At 47.5% G+C, this 27967-nt stretch overlaps 1 protein-coding gene across 2 annotated transcripts; it reads right to left on the bottom strand.

The window, feature by feature from the left end:
- Positions 1-236: 236 nt before the first annotated feature.
- On the bottom strand, positions 237-27967 carry SLC7A14 (solute carrier family 7 member 14). Of its 2 annotated transcripts, none has more exons than XM_033068251.1 (8): positions 27928-27967; positions 13261-13653; positions 7941-8177; positions 6975-7192; positions 4955-5101; positions 3860-4068; positions 2460-3337; positions 237-702 (listed from the first exon to the last, which is right to left on the bottom strand). In XM_033068251.1, exons 2-8 carry the CDS (start codon positions 13562-13564, stop codon positions 380-382), a joined length of 2316 nt encoding a protein of 771 aa, XP_032924142.1. In that variant the 5' UTR covers positions 13565-13653; positions 27928-27967; the 3' UTR covers positions 237-379. The 2 variants fall into 2 exon arrangements, with proteins under 2 accessions (XP_032924142.1, XP_032924143.1); XM_033068252.2 differs by lacking the exon at positions 27928-27967 and adding an exon at positions 27503-27653.

Genomic DNA, 27967 nt, shown 5'->3' with positions numbered 1-27967 from the left:
GAGTGGCATCCCACCACTGCGGCCATCAGATGGACATTCCCCAGGGACAATTTGACTTGTCCCCTCATGCGGCTCCTTCCACCACTCAACACCCTCCTGGTTTGGCACATCTCCCACTCTGCTGCCTGCACTGGTGCAGCTGGTGCTGGGAGATCAGCTGGTGCTGGGGGATCAGCCAGCACTCACCAGAGTGAGACCCGGCTGGTGGAGCTGGGACGGACCGCGGGTGGTTTTGGGTCGGGGTCAACGGCAATCGCAGAGCGTGTCCCGGAGGTGAGCAGGGTGGTGGTGGAGGATCCAGGGAGGATGGGGCAGGATGGGGGAGCCACGGGATCCTTCCTCATTGCCTGGGCGGCGCGGCGCCCCGCTACCTGTCCTATTACTCGGGTGAATAGTCCAGCTCATCGTTGGCGATCAGAGCATCCGACGGCGGTTTGTGCCGACCTTTGCTTTTCGACCTGCCACTTGTCCGATGGCTTTCCTTGGTGCCCGCCATTTGCTGGTACGAGAAGCTCTTGTCCTCAGAAGGACCCCAGGCCGGGTAGCTCTCGCCCTCGGGGGCGAAGGAGAAGCCATCATCCACGGAGAAGGGGTCGACATCCACGTCGTAGCGCTGGTAGGTGCTCTGGTGCAGGGCCTCCTCCCGCGCGCTGATCTCCAGTGTGCTGTTCCACATCCCGTAGCCAAAGTAGATGAGCAGACCTGGGGTGGGCAAGAGAGAGAGGGTTGGATCCTACTGAAAGTGGGTCTCTTTTCTGCTACCTTCACTCAGAGTTGGGATTAGAACAGGAAGGAGACGGATTTCTCGTTGGGACTTGGTTGCTTATTAAATCTTATCTGAAGTGCAGAGAGGTTTTAGTACTTTTAGCTATTAAGCTAAAAGCGAGAAAGTGGAGGTGAGTCTAGCTAGTTACAAGGTCTTTTAAAGCCTAACTGTCCAATTAAGATCTAACATCTGTATTATTTATACTTTTGACCCAACGACCAAACACCTGTGACCCACAGTGCAGGATTTTCTATCCAACCAAAAACTGCTACTTAAAATCATGAGGAAGAAAGAATAAGAAGGAAAAAAGAGACAATGCCCAAGAACATCCATACCTATTACTATATTCTAAAACCCCAAATTGAAAACCTTCACCATGTGAAATTACACACTTCTAATTTAACTGCACACTTTGATTCTAACTCTGTCACTCAAATTTGGAAGCCTTCTCCAAGGCCTCAAGTCAAAAACAGTGTTCCCTGGGGGTCAGTGTCAAAAAACACAGAATCCAGGCTTCTGGGTTCCAACAGGACCCGAACTACCCACTAGTCCCACTAACCCTACCTCATGTCATCTTCCTGCACAAATGCTTTCACTGGCAGCAGATGTATCCAGAGGTCTGATTTCCAGTGGATCACGGGATGAACCTACCCCAGACATCTGCACAGAGAAATCCAGACTCCACATGCTGTGCACTAGCCATGGGGGGCTGATGTGAGGTTAAATCAGGACCACACATCTCTGCCAGAAAAGCCAGTGGGATATCCCATCCCCAACAGCCATGGATGGGCTGGTGGAGCTCATCACACCTAATGCAGTAGTTTAATTGACTTGTTGCCATTGCTGGCAGCTCAGGAGGTATTAGTTGTACCCACAGGGCAAAGTACTTAATTACAGCAGATTAAATTGATGCTTTGGAGTCATCTTTTCTTCCAGGTAGAAGGACTTTCCCTGGATTTGCAGCTTCTCATATTGCCTTCAGGGGCCAAAAATCACTGAGCATGTCTTCTCCAGCCCAAAAATTCAGATGGCATCTCCTGCCCAAAGGCTCAGCTTGGAGGAGGTATGAGAGCTGCTTCATTTTTCTTTGGTTTGTAGAGTAAATGGGTTAGAATGTAAAGCACTACGGATATGTTAGGCTACTGTCAGAAAGCCTAAATTTGGAAAACAAGGGTCCACAACAGAGTCTGTGAGTCCTACAATGCCCCTACCCTGAAGTTAAGGACTTGGGTTAAAAGGAGATACAGTCTACAGATCTGGCTTTCCCAGGGTTTCTGGGATTGGGCAGCTGTGGGCTTTGGAAAAGCAGTGCTGAAATACTGGTGTGGGCTGCTGAAGAGCTCAAGTGGGTGACATAGCAAGAAATCAGGCTGATTTCTATACAAAATCTGCCTGCAAGGCAATTTCCAGAGCCCGCCTACTTTGCATTGAAAAAGCCATCCAAATAGTCACCTTTGCATGGAGTTATTATCTTCCATGAAACTGATGTTTTCTGGAGGTGTAATTTTCCATTAAGCTGTGGTTTGGGGGCTGGATAAAATGAGATTTCTAAAAACTTCAGGATGGCAGGTGAGAAGGACTGGGTATACCCCAGGCATCAGGCTGTGCACTCTAATTAGGGAAGCTGCTATTATCAACACCCTTCCAAAAGAGTGTCGGTTAAAAAGTTAAAATAAGTGAACTTGGGACTCACCCACAAAACACCAGACGGCAAATCGGATCCAGGTGACTGTGGAGAGCTTCAGCATGAGATAGATGTTCACCAGCATGGCAAAGGCAGGGACGAAGGGCAGACACGGGGCCATGTAGGGCAACTTCTTGGGGTTTTCTGGCTGCTGCAAGATCACAAACACCAGCACAGCGATGAGCAGGACCATCAGCACCACCAGCAGCACAGCCCACCAGCTCTGCTCAGAGATATAATCTGACCCAAAAATGATGAAAGAGCAGAAGATGAACATCAGGACAAAGAGCAGGAGCACGCAGGTGGTGACCGTGTGGCCAGTGGCCGCCGTCGGACGATCCATTTTACCCGGCAGCCCGAGGTGGATCCGCATCGTGTAGTACCGGGGGCCGATCAGCTTCTTGAGCTTGATGAGATAGATGTTCTCAGACTCATCTGCCTCTATCCCCGAGGTCATGTCGACGGTGCCGTAGTTGGGGTGATTCACATTGTAGGCGGATTTGTCGGATTTCCCAATTAGCATCTCGTTATCTCCTAGTGAAGGCAGATTTTTTGCCCCGCACGTGTTGGTCGGTGGGCCGGAGAACTCCTCTCCTTCGCTGCCAGGGGAGCAAGCTTCCTTCTCACAGTCAGCCAGGATTCCCTCCTTCTTCTTGGTGTGCTCCTCAGAGAGGAATTTGACGAAGCCGTCGATGTCGCTCTCGGGCTGGTACCGCAGGAGCAGGACGCAGACGGACACCAGCGTGTAGGCGAGCAGGGTGCCAATGGACATCATCTCAATCAGGTCCCTCAGGCTGACCAGCAAGGAGAGCAGAGCTGCCAGGAACCCGGACACGATACAAGCCACAACAGGGGTTTCCGTGTAAGAACTGACGTGGGACAAAAACCTGGAGCGCAGAACAGACACAGAAAGTTAAAATCACAGAGGTTCTCTGTTGTAACAACCCTTCCCTGGTTACAGGGGATAGTCTCAGGGATCCCTTCGGGTCTTGTTGTTTTTTGGAGCTTTGATTGCAGGTGGGGACTGGTAACACTACTGAAGTTGAATTGAGTTAGATCTGGGTCTGACCAGGTCTTCAACGAACACTTGGATACTTGCAAATAATACCCAGATTTTATCCATATAAACTCTTCTCCTTTGCAAGTAGCTCTTGAATTAAACTCATCATCACTTAATCATAATCTCTAGTACCAGCACCAAATGAGAAACTGTAGGGTAGACTGCTCCTGATATTTTTCCCCAGGATACTGCTTTGGCTTGTGCCCCATTCTGCACCCATCATGTCTGTGCATGCCCACTGCTCCCTGTGACAGCACTGCTGGGGTGTTGGAACCCCCAAACCCACCAGCACAATTTCCCCTCAGATCCCAAGAGGCCAAAAGTAAATGCCAGCATGGGCATGACTGACCTGAAGAGCAGCCCATCACCAGCCATGGCATAAATGACTCTGGGCATCGGGAAGAGGGAGCCCAGCAAGCTGACAGTGAGGCCAGCCACGGAGCCAATGGCAACGATGAATTTGGCTGCATAGAAGCCGTGGACCACGAACATTTCCATCAGTGGGGACTCGGTGTCAATGGCATCATAGGGCACCATCAGTGTGAGGATCATGCTCACCTGGGCAAGGAGAGAGGAGCAAGACAGGGGTGTCAGCATCAGCACTGGGAGCTGTTGGGGATTCTCAGGATGGAGGAAATGCAGAATGCTGGAGTTAGGTCTGTTTGCACTTTGCTGTAGGGTGGTTAATCTAGAAAACTCTGGGGTCTCTGCTACCCAAGGGCAAGAACAGGATGCTTGAACCTTGCTGTAGGGGGGATGCAGGAGTCAAGTGGGACTGGTGAGATTGGTGAGGCTGGTGGGACTGGCAGGGTTAGTAACGCTCACTTTGGCTGCATCCTTGTGTGGGAGATAATGCTGGGGCAGCCCCCAAATCCAGATTACATTGTCTTAACATAATTGACACTCTGGCCCAATTTGAGTCAAAGAATTTGTTTTCATGAAAAGCCTGTTCCCATGCAGGACAGGTAGTAGGTGAGTTTCTTTGAAATTATCAGAACAGTGTTTTTTCTCCTTCATAACTAATTTTTGTTCTTTTGCAAGGAAAATCTCTGAGCACTGGTATGCTTTTATTGGGGTGCAATCCCACACAGCCATCCCTGCCTATCCTTCCCCTCACTTGGATCCTCTCCCATATCTCCAGCAGAGGCAGTGCTGCTTTTCCCACAAACACTGAGAAACGATGCTGCAATGCTGCTGCTCCTTCTTCTTTCCTTCTCTCCTGGGTGCAAAAATAGCTGCACATGGGGATGAGAAAAAAACTGCCTGCCACTCTGTCCCTGCAGCGGGCAGAGGGGTCCTCTCAGGTGACAGGAGCCTGGGGACAAATGGAGAGGAGCCCTGGCAGGCACTGTGCAGGTGCCCAGAAGGGACTCACATGGTACAGATATATATATTGCATACATACATATTTATCTACATTCACACCTGTGTAGGGATTACTTACAGACACATAAGCTGTCAGGCACGTGACAAGTGAGGCTGTGATGGCGTAGGGGATGGAGGTGTTGGGATTCTTCGCCTCTTCTCCCGTGGTAGCAATGATGTCAAAGCCAATGAAGGCATAGAAACAGGTTGCAGCCCCCTTGAGCACCTGTGGGGAAGATCAAACACCTGGGTGCCAGGAGGGAGGCTGGCCCCCAGCCAGGGAGAGGAGCTGAGCAAAAATGGAGCAGCCCTGTTGTGCCTTGTTTGAGCTGGAGGGTGAGTGATCAATGATCAGGGGGTGCACATGCAGCTCTGGGGACTGGCCCTGGGAGCACCCCTAACCCACCAGTCTCATCTGGGGAAAAGATTTCAACCTGTGACCTGAGCCATTAGAGGCATCTGCAGCTCACCCCACAAACCTGTGCCCACACAGTGCCTGAATCTGCTGGGAGATCCTGCCAGTGACAGAGGAGACAATCAACCAATTTCAGGTTTGCTTTCACAATCCTCCACCCCAAATCCGTTTTTATTAGTAGGGATCTGGAACATGTTTACACGTTCTGCCTTAGCAAGATGTCTCATGTGGCAGCAAGAGGAAGCAGGAGAGAGCTGCTGCTGTCAGATGTGAGCCGCTTCCCAAACAACCTCTGTTTTGCTTGGAAGCTGCAGACAGGTTAGGAGCACACATCAGAGCACTTGGATGAGGAATTATTTGTACTGTTTGGTTATTTTTTTTATAAATGTGGTTTTTTAAAATATACAATATTAACGAGGACATTTATAGGAAAGGAACGCTGGAGCAGGGCAGAGACTGCCTGGCTGTGAGTGAGCTGACCTGGAGCGGTGAAACCCTTGCCTCTTGCTGGGTACCACCTGTCCTTCACACCTCTGTCACCTCAGCTGTTCCAGTGATACTGCACACAGTAAAACTCAGGGACTGTCTGTAATTATCCTTTTTAAGTAAGCCTTACACTCCTGGGAATCTCACACTTGTGCTGTGTGGTGGATTTACTCTCACACACAACTTGTGACACAATGAGAAAGATGAGATCACCCTACTGATGTTTTTTGTGTTTTGGGTATGCATCTATCTTTTAAAACTACTTTTTTGTGTGTGTTCCAAGAGATATTTAGTGCACAGAATTGGAGAAAATCAGATTTTTTTTCTCTTTTTCACTCCTATTGTATGGTATAGCAATCCAAGCACAATCTAAAGGTAGATACGATTTCTGTTCTCAAGTGAACCTCAGTGCTTTTCTGCTCACTATTGTTCTCTGGCAAAGAGGCATTGATTTACTGGAGGAGGATGCAGGGACTCTATGGCAGTTTGGGACACTTTCAATAATCAAGATTCTTGGTTTACTTTACTTTCTTGCTTATTTTTCTGTGCAAAACCCCAATGGAGTTGAGCAGTGTAAATCTGAGAAATTATCTTGGGTTCAGGCCAGCTGAGATATTTTCAGACTCTATTCATCCTTGGATAAAAACCAGTGCAAGCAAGCTAAAAAAGCCAAATATGTCCAAATTCTCAGTAAGCTTTGAGGGAACATCCATAAAATAAGTACTGGCAGGTGGCATTATGAAGTGCTCAAAACAAATGCTTGAGAACATTGTTGTTGAAAAACAGCCAACAAAAGTATCTCCCTGCTCACAGAGGCTGAGCCAGCTCCCTGGAGCACCCTGCCTCAGATAGCCACAGCATTTTGCTCCATTGCCTGGCAATTAGCAGCATTTCCTTGGGGATACTTTCATATGGAGTTTGGCTCTGCAGAAGGACATTTTGGAAAAGTTCTGGGCTTATGCTAAGAGGAGTTAGGAGATAAGGGCAAAGCATTGCTGTACTCTTTGGGTTTGGTGGAAAGAGCAGGTCTGGATCCAAGCCTGCACTCCTGGGATTTGGAGGTCCCTGAACAAAGCATAGGTGGATTTAGGGCTGGGATCAGGAAAGTGCAGCGGAATTGGGTGTGCACACCATGAGCAAAGCTGAGTGTGTGGCAGCACTTAGGTGCTGTGTGTCCCTCTGTGCACCCAGGACTTACCCCTGGCCATCCAAAGGGCAGGAATTGCCCTTCAGCCCAGTTGTCACTTTTGATGTAGAACAGACCAGCAATCATGATGAAGACCCAAACTGCCAAGTTAATGACATTGAGCACGTTGTTCAGTCCCACCGAGTTCTTCACCCCCATGGCCACAATGATGGTGACAATGACAGCAATGACCAGAGCAAGAAGGTCAGGGTATGACTCCTCTCCTTTCCCTAGATGAGAGGAAAGAGTTGTGTTACTCTCCATCCACAGAATATCCAGGAATCCTGTGGGGGAGTTTTAAACACTTTTCAGACCTCGAAGTTTTGCAGAACTCTTTGGTCTCATTGCAAAAGTGATCTCCAGAGGCCCATGTCTCCACTAGCTGAAGTAGTTTAATTAAGGTGATAAATCTTGATGTCTCAAGACACTGCTCAAATTTTTGGGAGAGCAGCAAACCAATGACTGTGTCCCAATTTCCATAGCATGTATCTGCCAAGTACTCATTAAAAATCAATCAGCCATGAAGATTTTGTGACAAAGGACAGCTGGCTGGTTTTCTTTCTGGTAGGATTCATGGACTGTTGCTGGAACTGCTGGTCATACAGGGTCACCACAGCCCCCAGTCCCCAGCAGTACAGCAGACACCAGCTTGTGCTCTCTAACAAAATTCTGTGTGTGCCTCAAGGGGACCGAGCAGTTTGCACTGGGTGAAGTGTTTCTGTGCTACCCTTACCCTCTGACATTCGACTATTTCTGTGCATGTATTCTAAATGCCAGCTGATCCCAAAGAGGCTCAAAGTATCACGTATCCCATCCCCTCCAATCCCGCCTGCGCGCCGGGCTGCTGAGGCAAACTACCAGAGCCAGACAGACGGTAAATAATGAATGAAGCCTAATATCCATGTCTGACTTCTGACGAGCTTCCAATTACTTGTCAGGCCCTAATTAAGGGAGGCACCTCTGCACAGCAGGACGCACCCAGGCCGTTCAGCGTGCCCACGCTGTTGATCATCCAGCGGCTGATGGTGTGGTTGGCCAGCGAGTCAAACATGCTGCTGAGGGCGCTGGCACCCGCGGCCGTCCCGATCAGGTACTCCAGGATGAGGTTCCAGCCGATGAAGAACGCCACAAACTCCCCCACGGTCACGTAGCTGTAGGTGTAGGCAGAGCCCGTGGTCTTGGGGACCCGCACGCCGAACTCGGCGTAGCAAACGCCTGTTGGGAGAAATGGGGAGCGGTGTAAGGAAAACGTGGTTGGGAAATGGAAAAGGTAAAACTGCCTTGGTGCCACCTTCCTGCAGGTGCTAGGAGGTGTCAGGAATGCAGTGAACATCAGGAATACAGAGATAGCACATGGTGACCCTCCTTCCCTGGCTTCTTGGCTTAAAAGCCAGAAACATTTCCACTGAAATCAAGTTATGATGGATTTTTCTTTTTGAGAAGACACAGTTCAAACCAGTTTATATGGGATCCTGGATCAGTGCTGCACAGATCATCCCAGAGGAAGATGCCACAGGAGGGCTCACAGAAGGCTACTCCCTCTCCCTGCACCAAACTTCCAATCTCCAAACACTCATCCTGAATTATTGCTCTGCAAATCCAGGCATGAGCACTGTCCTGATCATCCCTGCCTTTGTTCATACTCAGGCAAGAGGAGTTTGAAGACATCTTGCATAGAGAATATAATTTATTTTAACACTTAAAAAATATTATATTTAAGTCTCCTAAAGAATATTTGCAAAACTAACTGTGCAGAGGAAGAAAAGAAAAGCAAAAAGAAGTATTAACTGTAAACATTTGGGAGGAGAATTCATCAGACTTTAACACATTCTGAACTCCTTGTGTGCTTACTATGTCCAGATAATTTTTAATAAAAACCTGACCCTGACACATTGATGTATTAAAACAACCATTAGCTTTTTTTTAAAAAGAATGGATGTACTTAGTCTCAATTCCCCCAAATATTATTCAAGACAAGTGCTGAAAGGGTCCTGCATGTTTAACATTGATTAAGCTCCTGCCCCAAAGACCCCAATAAAGCTCATATGGATAAATTGGTAAAGGCTGTTACTACCATTGAGTAAACATGTAGTAATTATTGAACTCTTTATCAACCAATATTCTCCATTTAGAAGATAATAATTGCTTCAAATTTACAATCAGTTTAGTATAGAGAGGGGAATGAATAATTTATAAAAATGTTATGAGATGGCTGCTCTTACTTTAAGTACCGTTTTTACACTGTACAAACACAGAGTTGTTGAATCTCTTAAGCTGAATTTGGTGCCTCTTTTCTTGCTATTGGAGGATTTTTAGATTCCATTCACTGCTTAACTTGAATGTGAGTTGCTTTGCAATGGGACTCTTCAAAACTTGATTTCTGTAAAGCAGCCCAACAGGAGCCACAAGACGTTTCCATCATCCATCCAGCCCTACCGACAGTCATTATTCAAAGCTGATGAAAAATGCATGCACTCGGCAAAGGTACGGTGTTCACAGATAACTGCAGGCCTGAATGATTTATGAAACTGGTGCTCTGACAGAGATGAGCATCTAGTTTCTCTCTTTGATGGCCTTAAAAATACACACACATATATATATATACTCTTTCTTGTAGGCAGCTCTTGTTTTAGCCAACCACAAGGTAATGATTGAAGAGGATGGTTATCAATACACAACAATAATGCCAAAGCAAAGAAATGAATATGTATAAAATGTTGGAGTTTTTGATTATTCCTCTAGGATCCCAAAATAGAAGAGCAGTTTTTCACTATGGATTGGGTACAGCAATAGGTGTTGGCATGTATTACACACATACACACACATATACATGTAATATATACTAATGTCTGCTGCATTTACACTGTATTATTACTACTGTTAACTGTTATTATTATTGTTTATTTATTATATTAATATATTATATTAATATTATTATTAATAATATTAATATTAATTTACAACATTAATATATAGAGTAAATAATAATAATGATAATAATATATATTTTTTTAACAATCTAACTACACAATAAACCTGTACTACTCAGTTACTCCTTGGCAGCTCAAACTAATCAGCACCTTGTTCCCCTGAATCCAAAGGGATGTAGCTCTCCCAGTGTTCCAGCCCAGCTCTGGAACTGCAGAGAAAGGCTGGGTACATCCTCCCTGTCACAACTATTTAATTTGGAGACAGATTTATCTTCTTCTCCCCAATCAAGAGTGTTTGCAATTTCTGAAGAAAACAAGACAATGCAGTGTTTTTTTGAAAGAGCAAACATTCTACAGAGGACCATTTCTTTTCCTTAAATATCCACTACACTTGTGCAATTGGTGTGGCAGTCATCACACTGGTGTAATTATACAGTTATTGACATTGTTCAGCAGGACATAAACACAGCTGAGTTATCCTGGTCCTTCCAAGATCCCATCCACAGAACAGCACATCCACAGAACAGCCACTGGGCAGCACAGCTGGTGGCATGAGGAACTGGTGTTTTCGGTGTGCTGGCGTGGTGCTGGCTGTGATGTGGATGCTGACCCTGCCACTGATACTTGGCACAAGGCTACACAGGAGCCATGAGACATCCCACAGGGCACTGCCATGATGGTGTGATGCTTCAGGTGAAAAATAACTTCTGAGAGGGGCCTTTCAGCTGCTCTGGCGGTAACTCCAAATAGTTCATGCTACCACACAAGAAATCCAGAGGGACCATCTTTCATCAACCGAGAGCAGCCAACTTATTGAGGAAAGCATATTATTCTCATCGACCCACTGAGCTTGTCCATTGCATTTCATGATCACTGTGTGCTGATTTATAAAAGGCAGCTCCACAAAGAAAACTCCCACAGAGCAAGGATTCCCACCTCCACAAAGAAAACTCCCACAGAGCAAGGATTCCCACCTCTCCAGCAACACCCAGGCAGGTGCAGCCCCTCAGCCCAACCTCATCCTGCAGCCAGGCAGAACCTGACAGGATCAGCTCCTCCTGTTCCATTGTGCACCCTGTTTGCTCCTATTCCTGTCCCTGCACCAGTATTGGGTAAGAGTGTGGCACTGCTCCAAACAAGGTTATTGCACTGGAGAGAAGATCACTAAAGGGACAAGAAATGGCTGGTGGAAAAGGCTGTGGAGAGGGTGATGGGGTTGGGTGAGATGCAAACTGCTGATTTTTGCTAAGGAGGGGTTTTGGATAAACAGGGGTGAAAGTGGGGAATGCTGGCAGTCACAGGTGATGGCAGGAGCCTGCAGTGCACTGGAGGCTTTGCAGAGGGAAGCTGGGCAAGCATTTTTACTTGAGAGATGAATGCGAAAGGCTTCTAGTGAGACAATAAAAGAGATTGATTGAATTTATCAGTTTAATGAATTATAGTGTGTTTGTAAGTACCCTGATGGGGTATGTGTTGCTTAAAACTATGGAAGGCATAAGTGGAATTTGTTGAGTAGATGAAATTGGAAAAGTCCCTTTCTTAAACCAGGTTTAATAGTACAAAGAGGCTTCCCAAGGGCAGGGCTTCCCTATGGCTGTCTCACAGGGAAGCCAGATGACCTTCTGGATGGTTTTGGTTTGCTTGCTTTTTGTTTGCTTTCTTTTTAATCCAAAACCTTTCTGGGCTCACTTTTGCAAGAGTGGGGTTTGGCTTAGTGATCTGTGATGGACAAAGCAAAAGTTCTTTAAATCTGTTCATGCACACTGCCCAAACTCAGTGCCTGGCACACCAGGCGTGACCACGATGGGAGAGCTGAAATCACATCCCCAAGGAGCCCAACAGCACGTCCAGCTCCTGAATTCTTATCTGGTTTCACTTGCCAAAAAAGTGTTGCTGTTACAAACAACAGCAGTGCTAACGATGAGGCGAGGAAGCAGCCAAGGAAACTATCAAAACACTGCATCCCTCACAAAACACTTTCCCAGGGCTACAAAAGCAAGGGGAGATGAAAGCAGAGCAGGCTCCTGTGGGCGAAGGCGGGAGGAGCTCCTGCTGCGAGGCAAGGCTCATGTCTGGGGTGAAAAAACCCCTTTTGGAGGACAGAGTGTTTTTGTTAGCAGAGACCCACCCAAACTCCGTTTGCTCTTGGTTTGCACCACGGCCAACAAAACCTTTGAGAGGAGAGAAGGCAGGCAGTGGGAAAGGAGAGACACAGATGCTATCTACTGCCTTGGATAAAAAACAGGCATTTTGGTTCATGTGTTGTGTTGGGAGCTCAAACAAGCACTGGATCTCATTGCAAACTCTCGGCTCTTGCTGTGGGCTTTGGAGAGAGCCTGAGGCTCATCCCTGGGCTGTGCCAGCTCTGGGCTGCAGGGACATCAGGGGTTCAAACTCACTTTGGTAGGATCTTCATGGAGCAGCACTGCAAACTCCAGGAAGAGACCACGATGTGCTTCCACATCTCTTGTCAAAAATCCAGAGTTTTGAAAAGCTGATCTGGGTCACTTTGCTGTGTTGGCTCTTCCTGTCCTCTATCAAAGCCCTTTGCCATTTGCTCAGGTTTCCTTATCCAACCCACAGACAAAAGCTGGATGCCAGACTGACACAGCATGCAAAGTCCTCTGAGCAGAGAGAGCAGGAACATCACATCATCGTGTTAGCACTGATCTGGAAAGGACAAATGCCAGCAGTACTCGCTTCATGTAGAAACTGCAGCTCGAGCCATATGCTCAGCTGGGTTCCTACAGAGGAGATAGAATTCACTGTTTTCACTAAAATACATAATTTCTCTTCCCCTGCACATTTGTTTGTTGTTTCTTTTTTTGTTTGGAAATTCAAAGACTGACCCTGCATGAATGGGAGCCAATGAAATCAACTCCAGAACTAATTGAGGAATTTTTTAACTGTTAGCCATGTCAACAAAAGAAACAGGCCCTGGTACTGCCCAAGCCACTGACATCCTTCCTGTTGGAACTGAACTTTCCACAGGCTCTTGCTCCAGTGCTGTGGCTTGGGACACGCTGTGCAAAACTCTCAAATGTTTCAAAACTATTGCCCACAGTCTCCTTTCTTGTAGAAGTCATTGGCAGCTCATCAGGATAATCGTTCTTGGCCTGCTGGCTCTCAGTACAAGGCTTGGTCTGACATTTGGGCAATGAGGGGCAGTGCATCCCAAGAGCTGTGTGAGGCCTGTGGGAAATGGTTTTTAGTCAGTGGGAAGCATGCTTATGGTGTTGAGCAGGTGTCCACCCACGAACAGAGAGGACACAGGACATGGTACATCACTCAAATCATGGCACATCACTCAAATCACGGCACATCACTCAAATCACGGCACATCACTCAAAATCCCCCTGAAAGCTCACCTGACAGGATGGACGCGACGGCAGCGATGATGAAGGACACGATGACCCCGGGTCCCGCCATCTCCTTGGCCACCAGGCCGGACACCACGTACATGCCGGTGCCCACGCAGCTGCCCACGCCCAGGGAGATGAGGTCGAGGGTGGTGAGGACCTTGGCCAGCCGGGCGCCCTGGGTGGCCGCGGCGCCGGTGCCCTCCAGCATGGACTCCACGGGCTTGGTGCGCAGCACGCGGGTGCGCAGGGCATGGCCCGCCGCCCCCCAGGGCACCCGCCGAGGGTCCAGCCGAGACAAGAAGCCACTCATGGTGCTGGGCTGGGCGAGGGTGGGTCACAGGCAGTGTCAGCAGCACCCACTCAGGGCTGTGGCTGTGGCTCCATCCTGCACTGGCAGCCCTGCAAAAGAGGGGAACGGGGTTTTTGACTGAAACAGCAAAGAAAGAAAGGAGAGTCAAAAAGGTCCCCTAAGTTGGTTTTGCTGGGCTCTGGTGCTGGCAGAGCTTTGCTTTGACCAATGCTGCAGCTGTGGAGAAGTGTCCCTTCTCCACCCTTAGTTGTTTTGTACAACAGTGATGCACAGCCTTTCTTTGTCCTCACATGGATTCAGTCATTCTACAGTGCTACAAACAGCAGGAACCTGATTTCCTCCAAATTTTCATTACATGGCTTAATTGCTACGAAAAGGGATGATGGCTGCATGTAACTGCGAGGGGCTGGTGGCCACCAAGGCACACTGGGTCCTGGTGGGACAGAGTGTGTCCCCAAGCCTGACAGCACTGCAGCTCCTGGTGGCACCGTGTGTCAGCCCACCAGCACCATGGCAGAACGTGCAGGGACATTTTGTGGGACACCTCCCCTGGAGACGGGCTGTCTGCTCTAGGATTGTCTCAAAAATCACGGCCTTATCTTGGTTTTCTCTTTGTTTTTTTCACCCCAGTCATATTTTCAAGGACAATTCAGCAACTGCCATTCCCCACTCCCTCCCTCCCTTTCTTCTGTTCTTCAGCAAACTGTGTGGTTCTCACAGCACCAGCAGCAGTGACTTCCAAGTGACACATGATGACTTCTTGACTTTGAGCAAACCAAGAAGAATTGACCAGCTGCAAGCTAATACAGGGGAACAGGAAAAATAATTTATTAACTACGAATTTTTACCTGGCAGTTTCTTTCCTGTCGATGCAGAAATATTCTTTTATTTTAATTGCCTTGAAGAAAAAACAATTATTTTTCCCATCTTTACATCCAAAACAAATTACATTGTGTCCACAAGGCAGCCTTGTGTCGCTGAAGTCTATTAAATGAAACACAGCATTCATCTCATGTTTTGGTTGATCACTGTTCAAATTGTGCTGATTTTTTACCTCAAGCAACCACAGGCTGAAAGGCTGCATGTTCTAGCTAGGAATAATAATGAGAAATTGTTCCTGCTCCTGAGCAAATGTGGATCTTTGGGTTGAGAATAAAACCTGGGTTTGGCTTTTGGGTTGCTCAAGGAGTCAGCTGGTTGTGGGATGGGCTGGCTCACAGGTGAGGTTTTACTTTCTGATTTAAAGGAAGGTTTGTGTTGGAAGAGAGCAGCTGAGTCAAAGCTCAGTAGGTCTGCACCAGCAGGATGAAACAGTTCTGTCCCCATAGAACCATGGAATTGTTTAGCTTTGAAAAGACCTCTGAGACTAGAGTCCCACCATTAACCCATGTTCCCAAGTGCCAAATCTCTGCATCTGTTAAATCCCCCTCAAGGGTGGTCACTCCACCAATTCCCTGGGCAGTGTGTTCCAGTGCTTGACATCCAATTCCATGAAGAAATTTTTCTTAACACCCAATCTAAACCTCCCCTGGCACAACCTGAGGCCCTTTCCTCTTGTCCTGTCACTTGTTACTTGGGAGAACAGACTGACTCCCACCTGGTTCCAACATCCTTTTAATTGTAGAGATCAAAAAGATCTCCTCTGAGCCTCCTTTTCTCCCCAGGGCAATGTGCTCCTGTCCTGGCACCTCCACAGTGGCTCTACTTTGCCAGGAATATCTTTTAGCCATGTGGAAAACAACTCTAATAAAAACCACCCAAAATTCATCCTCTTTTTATCAAAAGCATGGCACCTCTGGAGTATGGGCTGGAAAAGAGGTCTTACTGTGCTTCCCACTTCCCAGCCTTTATTTAATTATTTTCCTTGAACTTTGTGGCTTCTCTTAGTTGAGTTTGAAATACTTGGATTGCTATGCTAGGATTTGCACTCAACTGACTTAAACTAGTCAAGAAGTTGGGTCTTCAGAAGAGGTGGGATGGTGTGGGATGAAGGCACCAAAGCTTCAGGCTGGTCCTTGGTGCCATCAAGTCATGTTCTGGCATGGGAAGACCTGACCTGTGTTTTAATGGGGATTGGGACCCTGGCTTTTCATCATATGTCTCTGATGAAGGCTTTGGGAAGGGTGGCATATACTCCTTACTGGAGCATTAATTTTTCCACACTGGTAAAATTAGTGTATTCCCCAAACTGAAAAGAGATGACTAATTTGGACTGCCCAGTCCACTCTCAAGCCACATCATGGTATAAAAATTACTTTCTCATCAGCATCCCAAAGAACCCCAAGAGAAGATATGGCTGTCCTGTCCCGGAATAATCTTAACTGCTAAAATTATGAAAAAAGCCCTTAAATATTTTAAATGGTTTAAATTTAAAGCAAGAACTGGCTGATGGATTAGTGATGCACCCAGATTTATGCTGCTGAGCTGTTCCAGCTGCCTGGGGCTGGGCTGTGACCAGGTCCTCCTTCATGGCAGCCCAACAGAGCCATGAAATTCATAGGGTTTAGTCTTCTCCTATAAGTCATCAAGGAAAAAAATCCAACCTTTTCAAAGTCTCTGAAATGAAATAATTCTCTAATTGCTGCTACACTCAATTAAAGCAGTCATTCAAAACTATTCCAGATGTCTAAGTGAGATCAGCATATTGTTGCTGTGTAGCTTGGAAAACATCCTTTCACTCCATCTGAAACCACAAGAAAATATGTCATGGATGGCAACCACCTCCATGGGGCAGAGGCAGCTCTCTTCTGCTCTGCTCCACTAACCCTGCCTCTCTAGAAGCAGACAGTGAGAAGCAAAAGGAATTCTTACTTTTTTTTTATTATTTTTTTTTAGTCTTCTCACCATAAACCCAGGAAGATGAAGGGAGTTGTGGCTCAGAGGGGAGAGGCTGCAGCTGGATTTTGGAACTGCTCAGCTCTCCACCACCAGGCTGCTGGGGTTGGTTTTCCTCACTGGCTGGCACTTGCTGCTGCCACCATGTGCTTGTCAGCACCACTGTTTGTACCAAAACACTCCTCTTCATCGGGGTAAATTGCCTAAAACTGCAATCAAGCCAGAAGGAGAGGCATAGGTGTCTGCAGGCATGGATCTTCCTTAGTGTCTGGGTTGATTCTGGATTATTCCTCATGTAAAACTCATTCTACTGGGGAGATGCAGCACAGTGCCCCCCCATCTTCACTACCCCCATAGCTCCAGCTTCTCCAGAAAATTGTCCCCAAACCACACCTATGCCTTGGGATGGCTTTTGATTTTTCTTTAATGACTCCCTTCTGTCCAGAAGTCTGTAGGAGTATCCATGAGCAAATACCTCTATTAAAATCTGCTGGGATTCAACAAGGGACAGAGTATTGATGGTGGTGAATGGAACAAAGAGAGCTCCTGTTGTTGTATTGATGGAAAGCCAGGCAGGGGCTCTCATTACGAGGAAAAGGTTGGGTTTTCCCTGGTTTTCCGATGCTCACAGAGTAATTACTGCAGAGGAAAGATTGCTGATGCCTCCAGCAGCTGGATCAGCATGGATCTGGCCCTGGCATGCAGGACACCAGTGCCTGGTTTGCTGCAGGGGTTTTTAGGGGCTAAGTCCCTTTCTCCTTGCCCAGGGGAGCTGTGCTTCAGAAATCTGGGATTGAAGCTGGCTCCTACAAACCCTCAAGGCTGTTCCTGCTGTGGACCCCAGAAATATTAATTCTGGTGTTTATGGTACAGGAACATCAGCCCTCAGACCTGCTCCAGTAGGAACTGTGTGCTGAGCATCACCCCTGGACAAACAGAGCACCAGAGGCTCAAATGGATGCTGGAGGTAGCTCGAGATGATGGAAAAGGCATCTCCAGGCAGCAAACCCCTCTGCAATCCAGAGAAAGAAGGAGAGAAAGATAAAGAAATGTGCTAGGCTGAGCTCCCTGTCACCCCTTCCCTTTTCCCTTTAATTGTGAGCTCACTGGTGGTGGGTTTTAGTCTGGAGAAGGACAGGATTTCATTCCAGGGCTGATAGTGGGTTTTAGTCTGGAGAAGGACAGGATTTCATTCCAGGGCTGATGGTGTGTTTTGGTCTGGAGAAGGACAGGATTTCATTCCAGGGCTGATGGTGGGTTTTAGTCTGGAGAAGGACAGGATTTCATTCCAGGGCTGACAGTGGGTTTTAGTCTGGAGAAGGACAGGATTTCATTCCAGGGCTGACAGTGGGTTTTAGTCTGGAGAGCACAGGATTTCATTCCAGGGCTGATGGTGTGTTTTGGTCTGGAGAAGGACAGGATTGCATTCCAGGGATGATGGCTGGTTTTAGTCTGGAGAAGGACAGGATTTCATTCCAGGGCTGATAGTGGGTTTTAGTCTGGAGAAGGACAGGATTTCATTCCAGGGCTGATGGTGGGTTTAGTCTGGAGAAGGACAGGATTTCATTCCAGGGCTGACGTCAGGCAGGCGATGCAGGAGCAGCAGCTCCGAGCGCAGGGATGCCTTCTGCCTTCACAGCCCAAATGTTTTCATTGCCAGTGTGATTTCATTTGGAGCTTTATGCGTTGTTTTTACAGTGCTGATCCCCAGCTGGGCTGCCACTGTAAAAGCTGGCTCTGTCTCCATCATCAGCCCTCCTTAAAGCGATTTAAAGCCAGGCACAGAGCCGAGAGCCACGGCTGGTCCCTGCCGATCCCACCACGTTCACGTGGGTCCAGCTTCAGCAATCTGGCCTTGTGCCTTTGCTGGTAATTTTGGGCTTTTCTTATTTTTAATCTTTCCATTTTTACCTCTGCTTGAGCAGTTCAAGTGGAGCTGTGGTTAATTTAAACTGTAGTAGTCGCTAAATTAAACCACTGATAACACTTAGGCTTTAAGATCAACTTTCTCTGTGCATCAACTAAAAAAATGGGATATTTTCTGTGTCTTCATGGCAAAATGGAAGGGGAGAGGTTGAACAGCACTTTTCTATGGTACTTCCATCAATGTTTCACTGACTGCTTTGGCAGTGTTAGCACTGCTGTAAGATGGCCAAAGATCATTATCTTCTTATGATAAACAAGCAAAATAAAAGAGGAAATGTTCACCAAATGTTCACCAATTTCACCAAAGACATAAGGCAATGCATGGCACCCAGAGGCAGCCCCCAGGAATTCCTAAACTTTGTATTCTACTCTGTAGTGTGAGTATTAGAAGAGCATAAATGTGCAATCCAGTGATATAATTAGCATATACATAGAGATAACATTTCTTCCTCTTTCCAGCCTTTGTGGGGGATGGAGAGTGAGGGTTTAGCTGCTGTCCTTGCTGGGGAGAGACTGGGCTGCCTGGATAATCAGGGAAAAGCAGAGGGAAGGATGGGAGGGGTGTTGAAGCTTCTTTGTGTCTTGCAGCTGGTGTTTCCCTTTTCCTAAGTAAATAGCAAATCAATATTTGAGCACTGATCTGTGCCCATGCAGGTGAGTAATGAGAAGGTTTTGGTAGCTGAGGGCTCATCTTCCTGCCTGGATGAGCTGGGAGATGAGATGACACATTCAGAGGTGAAATTGGAGCATGCCAAAGGGAAGGCCAGCAGATCCCTTGATATTGAGCTGTTCTAAACTTTGCCAGGATTAATTACACGCCAACTTCACAAGCAGCTGGTCCAGGTTCCCTTGGGATGCTCTGGAGAACCAGGATAGTGAGAAACAGCTCTGAGACTGAAAGGAGCAGCATTTTCCTCCTTCCTAGGGGCTGGATGCACATGTGGAGCACCTACAGTTCCTACAGCCTGAATGGGATGGAAGCTGAAATGTTCCTTTTGGAGATGCTCATGTACATCCCTCCCCTTGGTAAATCCACCTGCCCAATCCAATGTCTGGCACTTTGGTTTTCCACTTGTTTTCTGCCCTTTTTGCATGGGTACCAATCATTCCCATGGTGCAGAAGAGTGTAGGAGTGGATGCAGGGTATGACAGATACAAGAGTCTGTGAGAGCTGAGCTGTAAATAATGCAATATGCATGAAGTGCTCTGTTTGGGTTTGCAACAAAGCTATTTAACCACCAGAAAAAGAAAAAAAAAAAAAAAAAAAGAACTGCAGAGAAAGAGGTATAATCAATTTGCATGTTTGCAAAAAAGGTCTCGTTTGTCACTGTTGTCTTGAGGTAGGAAGGTAAAAACCTTAAAAACTGCAAGAGTGCAGGGAAATGGCAAATCAATGGATGGGTGAGCTGGGCAGGAGGGGAGCCAGGAACATCCTGGAGCTGTTCTGACAGGCTCCCTCTAGGACAGTAGTGAAACCACATGAAATTAGTGAAATTTGTTGCTCCACCAGCACGATGGAGAAATTCACTGCCTTAAAGAAGTGCATGGTGGTTAATCTGTCTGGGTTTTCTATGGAAGCAGATGAGAAACAAGGCTAAAAGTGATTAATGGTCCCCTAGACATGCCTTGTTGAAGTCAATATTGGTTTTGTACCTGCATGTGCTCATCTGCAGAAGGACCCTAGAGGCTCTGTGCACTTTCAGATGCTCATTTGTGGTGCTGATTTTGCATTCCAAGTGCAGACATTGATACCAATTCTTCGAGTACAGCCTCCCTCACCCTTCTGCAGTCACAGAGTGCAGTGATGTTGAACAGGTGAAACTCCTAAAGGAAGTTCAGGCTCACAGGTCTGGGTGCTCAGGCTTTCAAGGACCCATGTACTGACCACTGAGGTTCAGGTATTTTAAACACCATGGGAGGGATGCTCAGGAACACAGATTTGTCTCACACAGACTCACAGATTCATAGAATGGTTTGGGTTGGACAGAATCCTCAAGATCATCTCATTCCAACCCAACCTGCCATGTGCAGGGACATCTTCCTCTAGCCCAGATTGCCCAGGGCTCCATCCAACCTGGCCTTGAGAACATGCTGGCCCATCCTTGTGCAACCTCGGTTTTTGGGAGCCTGTCACAAAAAGAGAAGTATCATCTGATTTTTCTGGAATATAGTGAGTTGCCCATTTGCAGCGCTGGGCATGGATTCCTCTAACAGCACAACTGCCAGCAGCATCAGTGGGATGGCTGCAGCCTTGGGTCTGTGGCTCTGAGCTTTTCCCTGAGTTTTTTTAGGTAGCAGGTTGTGCTAATTTCAGTAATTACCACTTTGATGAGATAACACATTTTCTGTACCAAATCCCTCAGTGAGAGCAGGCAATGGCTGCCTTTGTATCACTGAAACTGTAGACCTGGGCTATCAGACAGTTTCTTCTAGAATTATACTCCTTTAAAAACTGTCTTTGCTTTAACAACACGCAAGAGGAAATCTCTGTAATTACTTGGCCGTGTTTTCTTTTTCTTTCCTCAGTGGATCCATACTTTTACATCTCAGAATGAAAGTCATTATGGTTTGCTGCAGGCCAGACAGGAGAGCTTTTTTCATTTGACATAATTCACAGAATGGGTTATTTATTAATGTGTGAGGCTCTCTAAACAAAATGGATTTTTACTCTTGCGAGAGTCTGGCTGATACATCATTATGACAACTTATTTCATTTCTGGGTAGCATTTTGAACCCAGTAACAAAAACACAAATCCTTCCGTAAAGAACTGATTTAACATAGGGCTTTGTCATCCAAACCAGGAAAAAATTCTCCTGTATATCAAATACAGAACCTGAAAATCCACTATTTTTAAACATCTAGTTTTATTTTGAAGATTGTTGGTTTTACAGAGATTCCTTTATTCCCCACTAAGAAACTGCTGGGCTTTTTCCTCTCAATGCTGCCTCTCACTCACCAGCAGTCTTTCCACCTTTCTTTAATGATTCACTAGGAGTCTGAACTGGCCTTTTACACAGTAAGCACATCAAGCTTACAAACACCATTCAGCTTTTGCCGAGTTTCAAATGCATTTATCTTTTGTATGTGCACACGCTCTCATTAATTACTTATCGTGTTCCATCAGCAGTTACACAAATGTAATTGATTATGCCTCACTGCCCCCCTTCCACTATTTTGGCTATCAGCTAATTAGTGCAGGAGAAGCTCTCAAACAACTGCTTTCCTCAGAAGAAGCTGGAAAAAAGCATTGTTCAGTCCCAAACCTACTAAAGGTCCCAGAAGAAGCTGTAGTAGTGTATGCAAATCAATGGGAGATTTTTGCATATGCAAATAGGAGCCATGAGTTGGGAGGAATTTGGCTGGTTGTTACCTCTGTCTCTAAATTCCTCAGCAGAAGCTGAAGTAGGTTCAATGTACTTCCAAGGAAGTGAATAGCAGCTCCTGCTGATTTTATTACATTTTGTTGCTTATTCTTCTTATTCACTAGGACAAAAAACCCTTGCCTTACATGAGTAATTCTGCTGCGTTTCAGCACAACCGGTTATGTGAGTAATGTGATCACAAGTGGATCAAAGATGATGATTTAGAATAGACTTCATGTGTTTAGTCATTTATCATCATCAGTCAGGCAAAGGCACTGCAACACCTAAGTGATGTGTCGTGTGAGTAATCCCTGGTGATGTTGCAGGAGGGCTTTTTGATGTTTCCCAGTGAGTTACAAACTCACATCTAACTCTAAATCAGTCTAGCACTAGAGAAGCAGAATTAAATGAAGAATTATGTGTTCTTAAAACTGATAACAGCATGAAAGTTAGAGTATTATAATATCCCTGAGCAATGCACACACACTGCCCAGAGGTGTCCTCATGCAGCAAGGGAATCAGCGTGAGCCAACATGATTACCTTAACTTTAAGTAGCTAATTGCATCCTTGCTCTTAGCCTCCCTCAGTGGCAAGACCCCAAAACCCAACCTCTTTCCCTGAGACTTTTCTCTCCCAGCTGCAGTCAGTGGAGTGTCCCCACAGTGTGCTGGCCTGCCTGGCAAGCATCATGCCACTGGTGTGCCTGCACACAAGTAAGAGAAGAGCTGCTGAAACATCATTGCTGTGGTCCCTGTTTGTGCCAGAGCTCTCAGCCATAGGAACTTGACATATTGCTTCTTTCTGTCTTAATCTACTTGGAGCAGAACTGATGGCCCTGGTTATTAATTGCACATCCCCCAGTCCCTGTTGCTTCCCAGCTGGTTGTTTAATGAGTGGAACACACCTGCTGGTGCCCAGGTGTCTCAGACAAGGCTCTGGAGAATCCAGATGCTTCTGGAGTGTGCTGCTCCAGGGCTGGAGTGGTCCGAGACCTGTGCTCAGTGCTGCCTGCCTATTCCCATTCCCATCTGGGACAGCCAGGAGAGACTGATGCTTCCTTCACTATCAGACCAGGGTGCCCAAATCCTACCTGGAACCACCCTGGCATTGCTGAGCACCGTGGGGCTCATCTAGCACAGATCAACAGGTCCATCATTAAGACCTGGTTCAGTAATGTTCAGGCACACATTTAAAGCTAAGTTTTAATTGTGCTGCTGCAGGTGGAATATGCCCAGGTGTGGAAGTGATGCACAAAGGGATGTCTCCATCCTCAGGTTAAAAAAACTTTGTTGAGGAAGACTCAGCCCACACTCAGAGAGCTGAGGATGTGCAGGAGGAATGGGCCAAACCTCTAACTGAGGTCATGGTCACCAATAAACTAAATCCAATGGCTGCTGAGAGGGGCTGCCCTGAGCCCACATGTGTGGTTTTATAGATGTTCACTAAAGTTCTGACACAGATACACCCATAGACAGCTGTAGCATGGCAACAGAAACTCATTTCCCTGTAGGCAGCAAAGCCACTTTGATCCTGTCCTCTCAGAATTAGGATGTGGTGCTGGAAACACATGTGCTGCAAAAGCTCTTCTGTTCACCTGCCAGGTAGATTTAATTTATGGTATCATGACTTTCAATGAATTATTGATACAGTGACTGTGCAGAGGAACAGAAACAATAGAGTCATGTGCTGTGTGGCTCCACCTCACTGGCTTTGTTTCATAAGTGCCTGGGCTTTGCTCTGACAGTTTTATTGTGGGAAAAAATAGTTTTCTCTGAGAGATGTTCCAGCCTGGTGACAGCAAGGGATAGGCTGTGGTGGGAGCATAAATGCTGGCCAGAGCACCCAGTCCCCTGAAGATGACTTCATAGTCTGGAAGCAGGACTGCTATTCAATGAGCCAAGAAAACTCTAGAGAATTTTTCTCAATATACAAGAGAAAAATTACAGTTTCCAGTTCTTTCAATGTTGGCATTTTCCCGTTGACAACCACAGCTTAGCTACGTTTAATTCCTTGTAAATGGAAAATGTCTCAGGAATCTCTGTGGCTCTGAGTCTGCTCCCGTTTACATGTGGGTGGTTTAATGAGTTCAGCAGACTCACCCTGGACTGAGGTGAGACTCTGGCCAGGTTTTCATATCCATAGGAAGCAGCTGAAAAATGCCTGCTGTGTTTCTGGGCTCTGGGTACTTTGCATACCTAGATCTACTGTCTCTCAAAGACTGACAAACTCAGACCCAAGCAGGGCTTTATATATGATAGAGGGCACAAATCTGGGAGTGCTTTGGGGGTTTAAATTTTTTTTTTCATTAATGTGAGAGTCACAAATGCTGCTCCCTGCTAATTTTGTTTTTCTGTGACATACAGATCCCACTTCCACACTCAGCTGAAGAGGTATTTACTTTGTTTTTACATTCTTACTTTTAAAATGTCTTAATAATCCAAACAACAATATGTTGCTTAAATATTATGATGATTTTAATAGCTCAGGTGCTCTGAAAGTTTTGATTATTTGGGGACTATGAAGTCAGTTGCAGACTGCTCTGTTATCCTCTTTTTTTGCTTGGTTTCATGAAGAGCCCAGGATTGTGTTTATGATTGTATAAGCTCTTGCCATCCTATTTGCTTGAAAATTGCAAGGTTTCAGAGAAAAACCATTAATTTAGCCATTAGGAGGTTTTCCTGTTCTCATTGAATTTTCTAGAAAAAACTCCTGTTGCCTTTAAGGGAACATGGAAGAAATTTTATTATGTGTGCGTGATTTCAGAACTGAGAAAACTCTGTCTTCAGAAGGAAGTAGTGTCAAATCAGCCTACAAATATATCCTTTAAAATGGTTTTGGCTGGAATCCTTTCTGATATGATCCCATCTGAGACTCTGAAGTTACACAAAGAATGAATCTTCACCATTTTCATATAATCCGAAAAAAATTAGAGAAGGATAAGATATGTCTTGACTTGAGAGCCATGAATAACTCCCTGAGGAGAATGATTTATGTTTTAAAATGCTTCCCTTTACTGCAACAAAAGAAAGAGATTATTTTTGGGGAGAGTTAATTAATGAAACCAGTTGGAAAATTGGAGGATTCAAAATAGAAGCTGGTCACTCATTTGTTCTGCTCTTGGCATGTGGTTAAAAATCCCACCCAGGGGTTTGTACTTATCTAAGAGGGGTGGCTGGGGCATCTGAAAATAAAATTGTAACATCTCTGTGCCTTAATTGGGGAATTAAGGACCAAAGGTACCATAAAGTCCTCTGAGTTAATTCTGTCTGAGTCTCAGGCCATTAGTTTCCAGGCAATTACTCCTGCAGGGAGCCCAATGCCTCTCTTTGGCTAAGTTGCATGTTTTGGGAGGTCATCAAATCTTGGCATAAACAGATGGAGAATCCAGCATGTTTTCTGATGGCTCCTTCATCAGGTCATCAGCAATCTGCTGTTCAAAAATGTGATCCCTCCCTTAAACTGGAATGTTTTGGCTTTAGCATCTCAGCACTTGTTCATGTTGTGCCTCTCTTTGGCAGAGAGAGGAATAACTCAGTGCCTGGCAATTTCTTTCTGTAGAGGCTCTCAGATTCAAGGATTCACATCACCTCCCACCCAGCTTTTTAATGAAGTGAATTCTCAGGTTCTGTAATTCCTCCTCTGTTAGGGCCTTTCTCCAGTCCTTGACAGGTTTTGGCTTTCCTTTCCTTTTTTTTTTTTTTAATTACTTCCAATTCTGTTGTCATTTTTGTTGATGTCTGCTGTACTCTAGCAGTCTTTTTTCAAGGGCTGAGTTAAAATTCTTTCCTACATCTCCACTTACTGAAGTGCAACTAAACAAGCCTTTTTTCCCTTGTTCTTGTTCAATGACTTGTTTTATCACAGCTATTGCATCTATGCTGTCTTCTCAGATATGTACTGCACATTTCAGTTCATGTCAAGAGGACCCAAGATTCTTTGTTGACACTATGTACTACTCATCAGGAACTGTTTTGTCAGAAAATTTTACCACCTTTAATAGATGAAAATGGGAAATCAGACCTTGGACCTCTGCAAAACCCCCCAATTCTCTTTCTCATGTAACAGATTCCCCATGGAGCAGCACATTTTAAGAACAAACACTGAGTTTAATCTAGGTAACTTTTCTCTCTAGTGTTGTTTTTGGCTTGTTTGAGGGTTTTTGTTTATTTACCATATGTTTTTCAGCTCTGGTAAGTCACATGCCTTAGCAATGTGTACCAATAAAACAAACACATGTAAATATCTTTAGCAATCAGACTTTCAGTCTCATGACAGTTTTTGGGCAGTTAAACAAATGCCTTGGCATGCTAAAATGTATTTGCCTGCTACTCAGGGACACTGGGAGAATTAATTACTTAATATGCTAGATTAAATCAGACATGGCTCTTTTGAAACAAAAATCTTCTCCGGGGTCAGTCAGACGTGGCTCCCCCTTCCTCTCCAGAGCCGGTGCTGCTTTCTGTGTTAGAGCACTCCCGGCACAGCCTGTGACAGGAGGGCACTAACTCTGTATAAACTATCATTTAATAGGCCACAAAACCCCGGCTGCAGAGCAGTTGTGAGAGCAGAGATTAGGCTTTTCCACAGTGCTGCTGGAGCACACCGCGCCGGGCCCGAGGCGGGCAGACGGCTGGCACCAGGCAGCTCCAAAATACCCGTGTGGAATCAACAAACAGCACCGAGCCGGGGTGACGTAAAGAGGAAGCCAACTCCATTACCGGCCTCCAAGTCGCCGGGAGTTTTGCAGGCGCCGGGGGAAGGACGGAGCCGAAACCGGGTCCGTGCGCGGGGACCGGCGGGGTCTCGTCGGGGTTCAGCACCGCGGACAGCGCCCGGCGCGGCCGCACGCGTCACCGACCCGAGTGTCACCGATCCCGAGTGTCACCGGTGACTGTCACCGGCCCGAGTGTCACTGATCCCGAGTGTCACCGATCCCGAGTGTCACCGGTGACTGACACCGGCCCGAGTGTCACCGATCCCGAGTGTCACCCGCGAGTGTCACCGGCCCGAGTGTCACCGACCCCGAGTGTCACCGGCCCGAGTGTCACCCGCGAGTGTCACCGACCCGAGTGTCACCGGCCCCGACTGTCACCGGCCCCGACTGTCACCGACCGCGAGTGTCACCGGCCCCGACTGTCACCGGCCCCGACTGTCACCGGCGACTGTCACCGGCCCGAGTGTCGCCGGCCTCGAGTGTCACCGGCCCCGAGTGTCACCGGCGACTGTCACCGGCCCGAGTGTCGCCGGCCTCGAGTGTCACCGGCCCCGAGTGTCACCGGCGACTGTCACCGGCCTGGAGTGTCACCGGCCCCGAGTGTCACTGACCGCTACTGCCACCGGCCCCGAGTATCACCGATCCCGAGCGCCACCGATCCCGAGTGTCACCGGCCCGAGCGTCACGGCTACTGCCACCGGCCCCGAGTGTCACCGACCCCGAGCGCCACCGGTCCCGAGTGTCACCGGCTACTGTTACCGGCCCCGAGTGTCACCGGTGACTGTCACCGGCTCCGAGTGTCACCGGCTACTGTGACCGACCGCGAGCGTCACCCGCGAGTGTCACTGCCCCGAGTGTCACCGGCGACTGCCCCCGGCCCCGAGCATCACTGGCCCCGAGTGTCACCGGTTCCCGAGTGTCACCGGCCCCGAGTGTCACCAGCCCCGAGTGTCACCGGCCCCGAGTGTCACCGGCCCCGAGGGTGTCACCCGCCCGCTCCCGCCTCCCTTTCTGTTTCCCTTCTACTCGCGTTCTGTTCCCCTCATTGCCCCCCTCCCGCAGCGTCCCGACCTTCCCGCGGTGTGTTCCGTGCGGTCACCTGTAGCGAGAGCTGTCTCCTCGCTCAGGCCACCCGGTCTCCCTCCTGTCACTCCGTTTTTCCCCGTTTCCAATCAATCCCGCGCCGTCAGCTCCGCCGCCCCCGCCTCCTCCCCGCCGCGGAGTGCCCCGACGCTCCGTAAACACGGGGCCGCGCCGGGCTGGGGCAAGGGGATGCTGAAGCGGGCTGGGGTCCCCCGGGACCGGTGCCCCGTGGCCCGGAGGAGCCGGCGAGCTCCCGTTACCGAGCGGGGCACAAAACCGGCTCGGTCTGCGTGGCGGGGGGGCCGCGGCCGCGCTCCCCGGCGGAGCTCCGGGTAAACCTTCAGACCTTCCCCGGGCTCGCCGCTCGTCCCCCGCATCCCGAGGGGCTCCGAGGGGCTCCCCGCTCCCCGTTCCCCCCCTCCCCGAGGAGCGGGCACTCACCGCGGGCGCGGAGGGCGGCGGGCGGTGCTGCGGGGGCGGC

Source organism: Catharus ustulatus, chromosome 10, assembly GCF_009819885.2.
Source record: "Catharus ustulatus isolate bCatUst1 chromosome 10, bCatUst1.pri.v2, whole genome shotgun sequence".
Lineage (NCBI taxonomy): Eukaryota > Metazoa > Chordata > Aves > Passeriformes > Turdidae > Catharus > Catharus ustulatus.
Note: the sequence above shows the minus strand (reverse complement) of the source record. Positions and strands in the feature narration are given on the sequence as shown.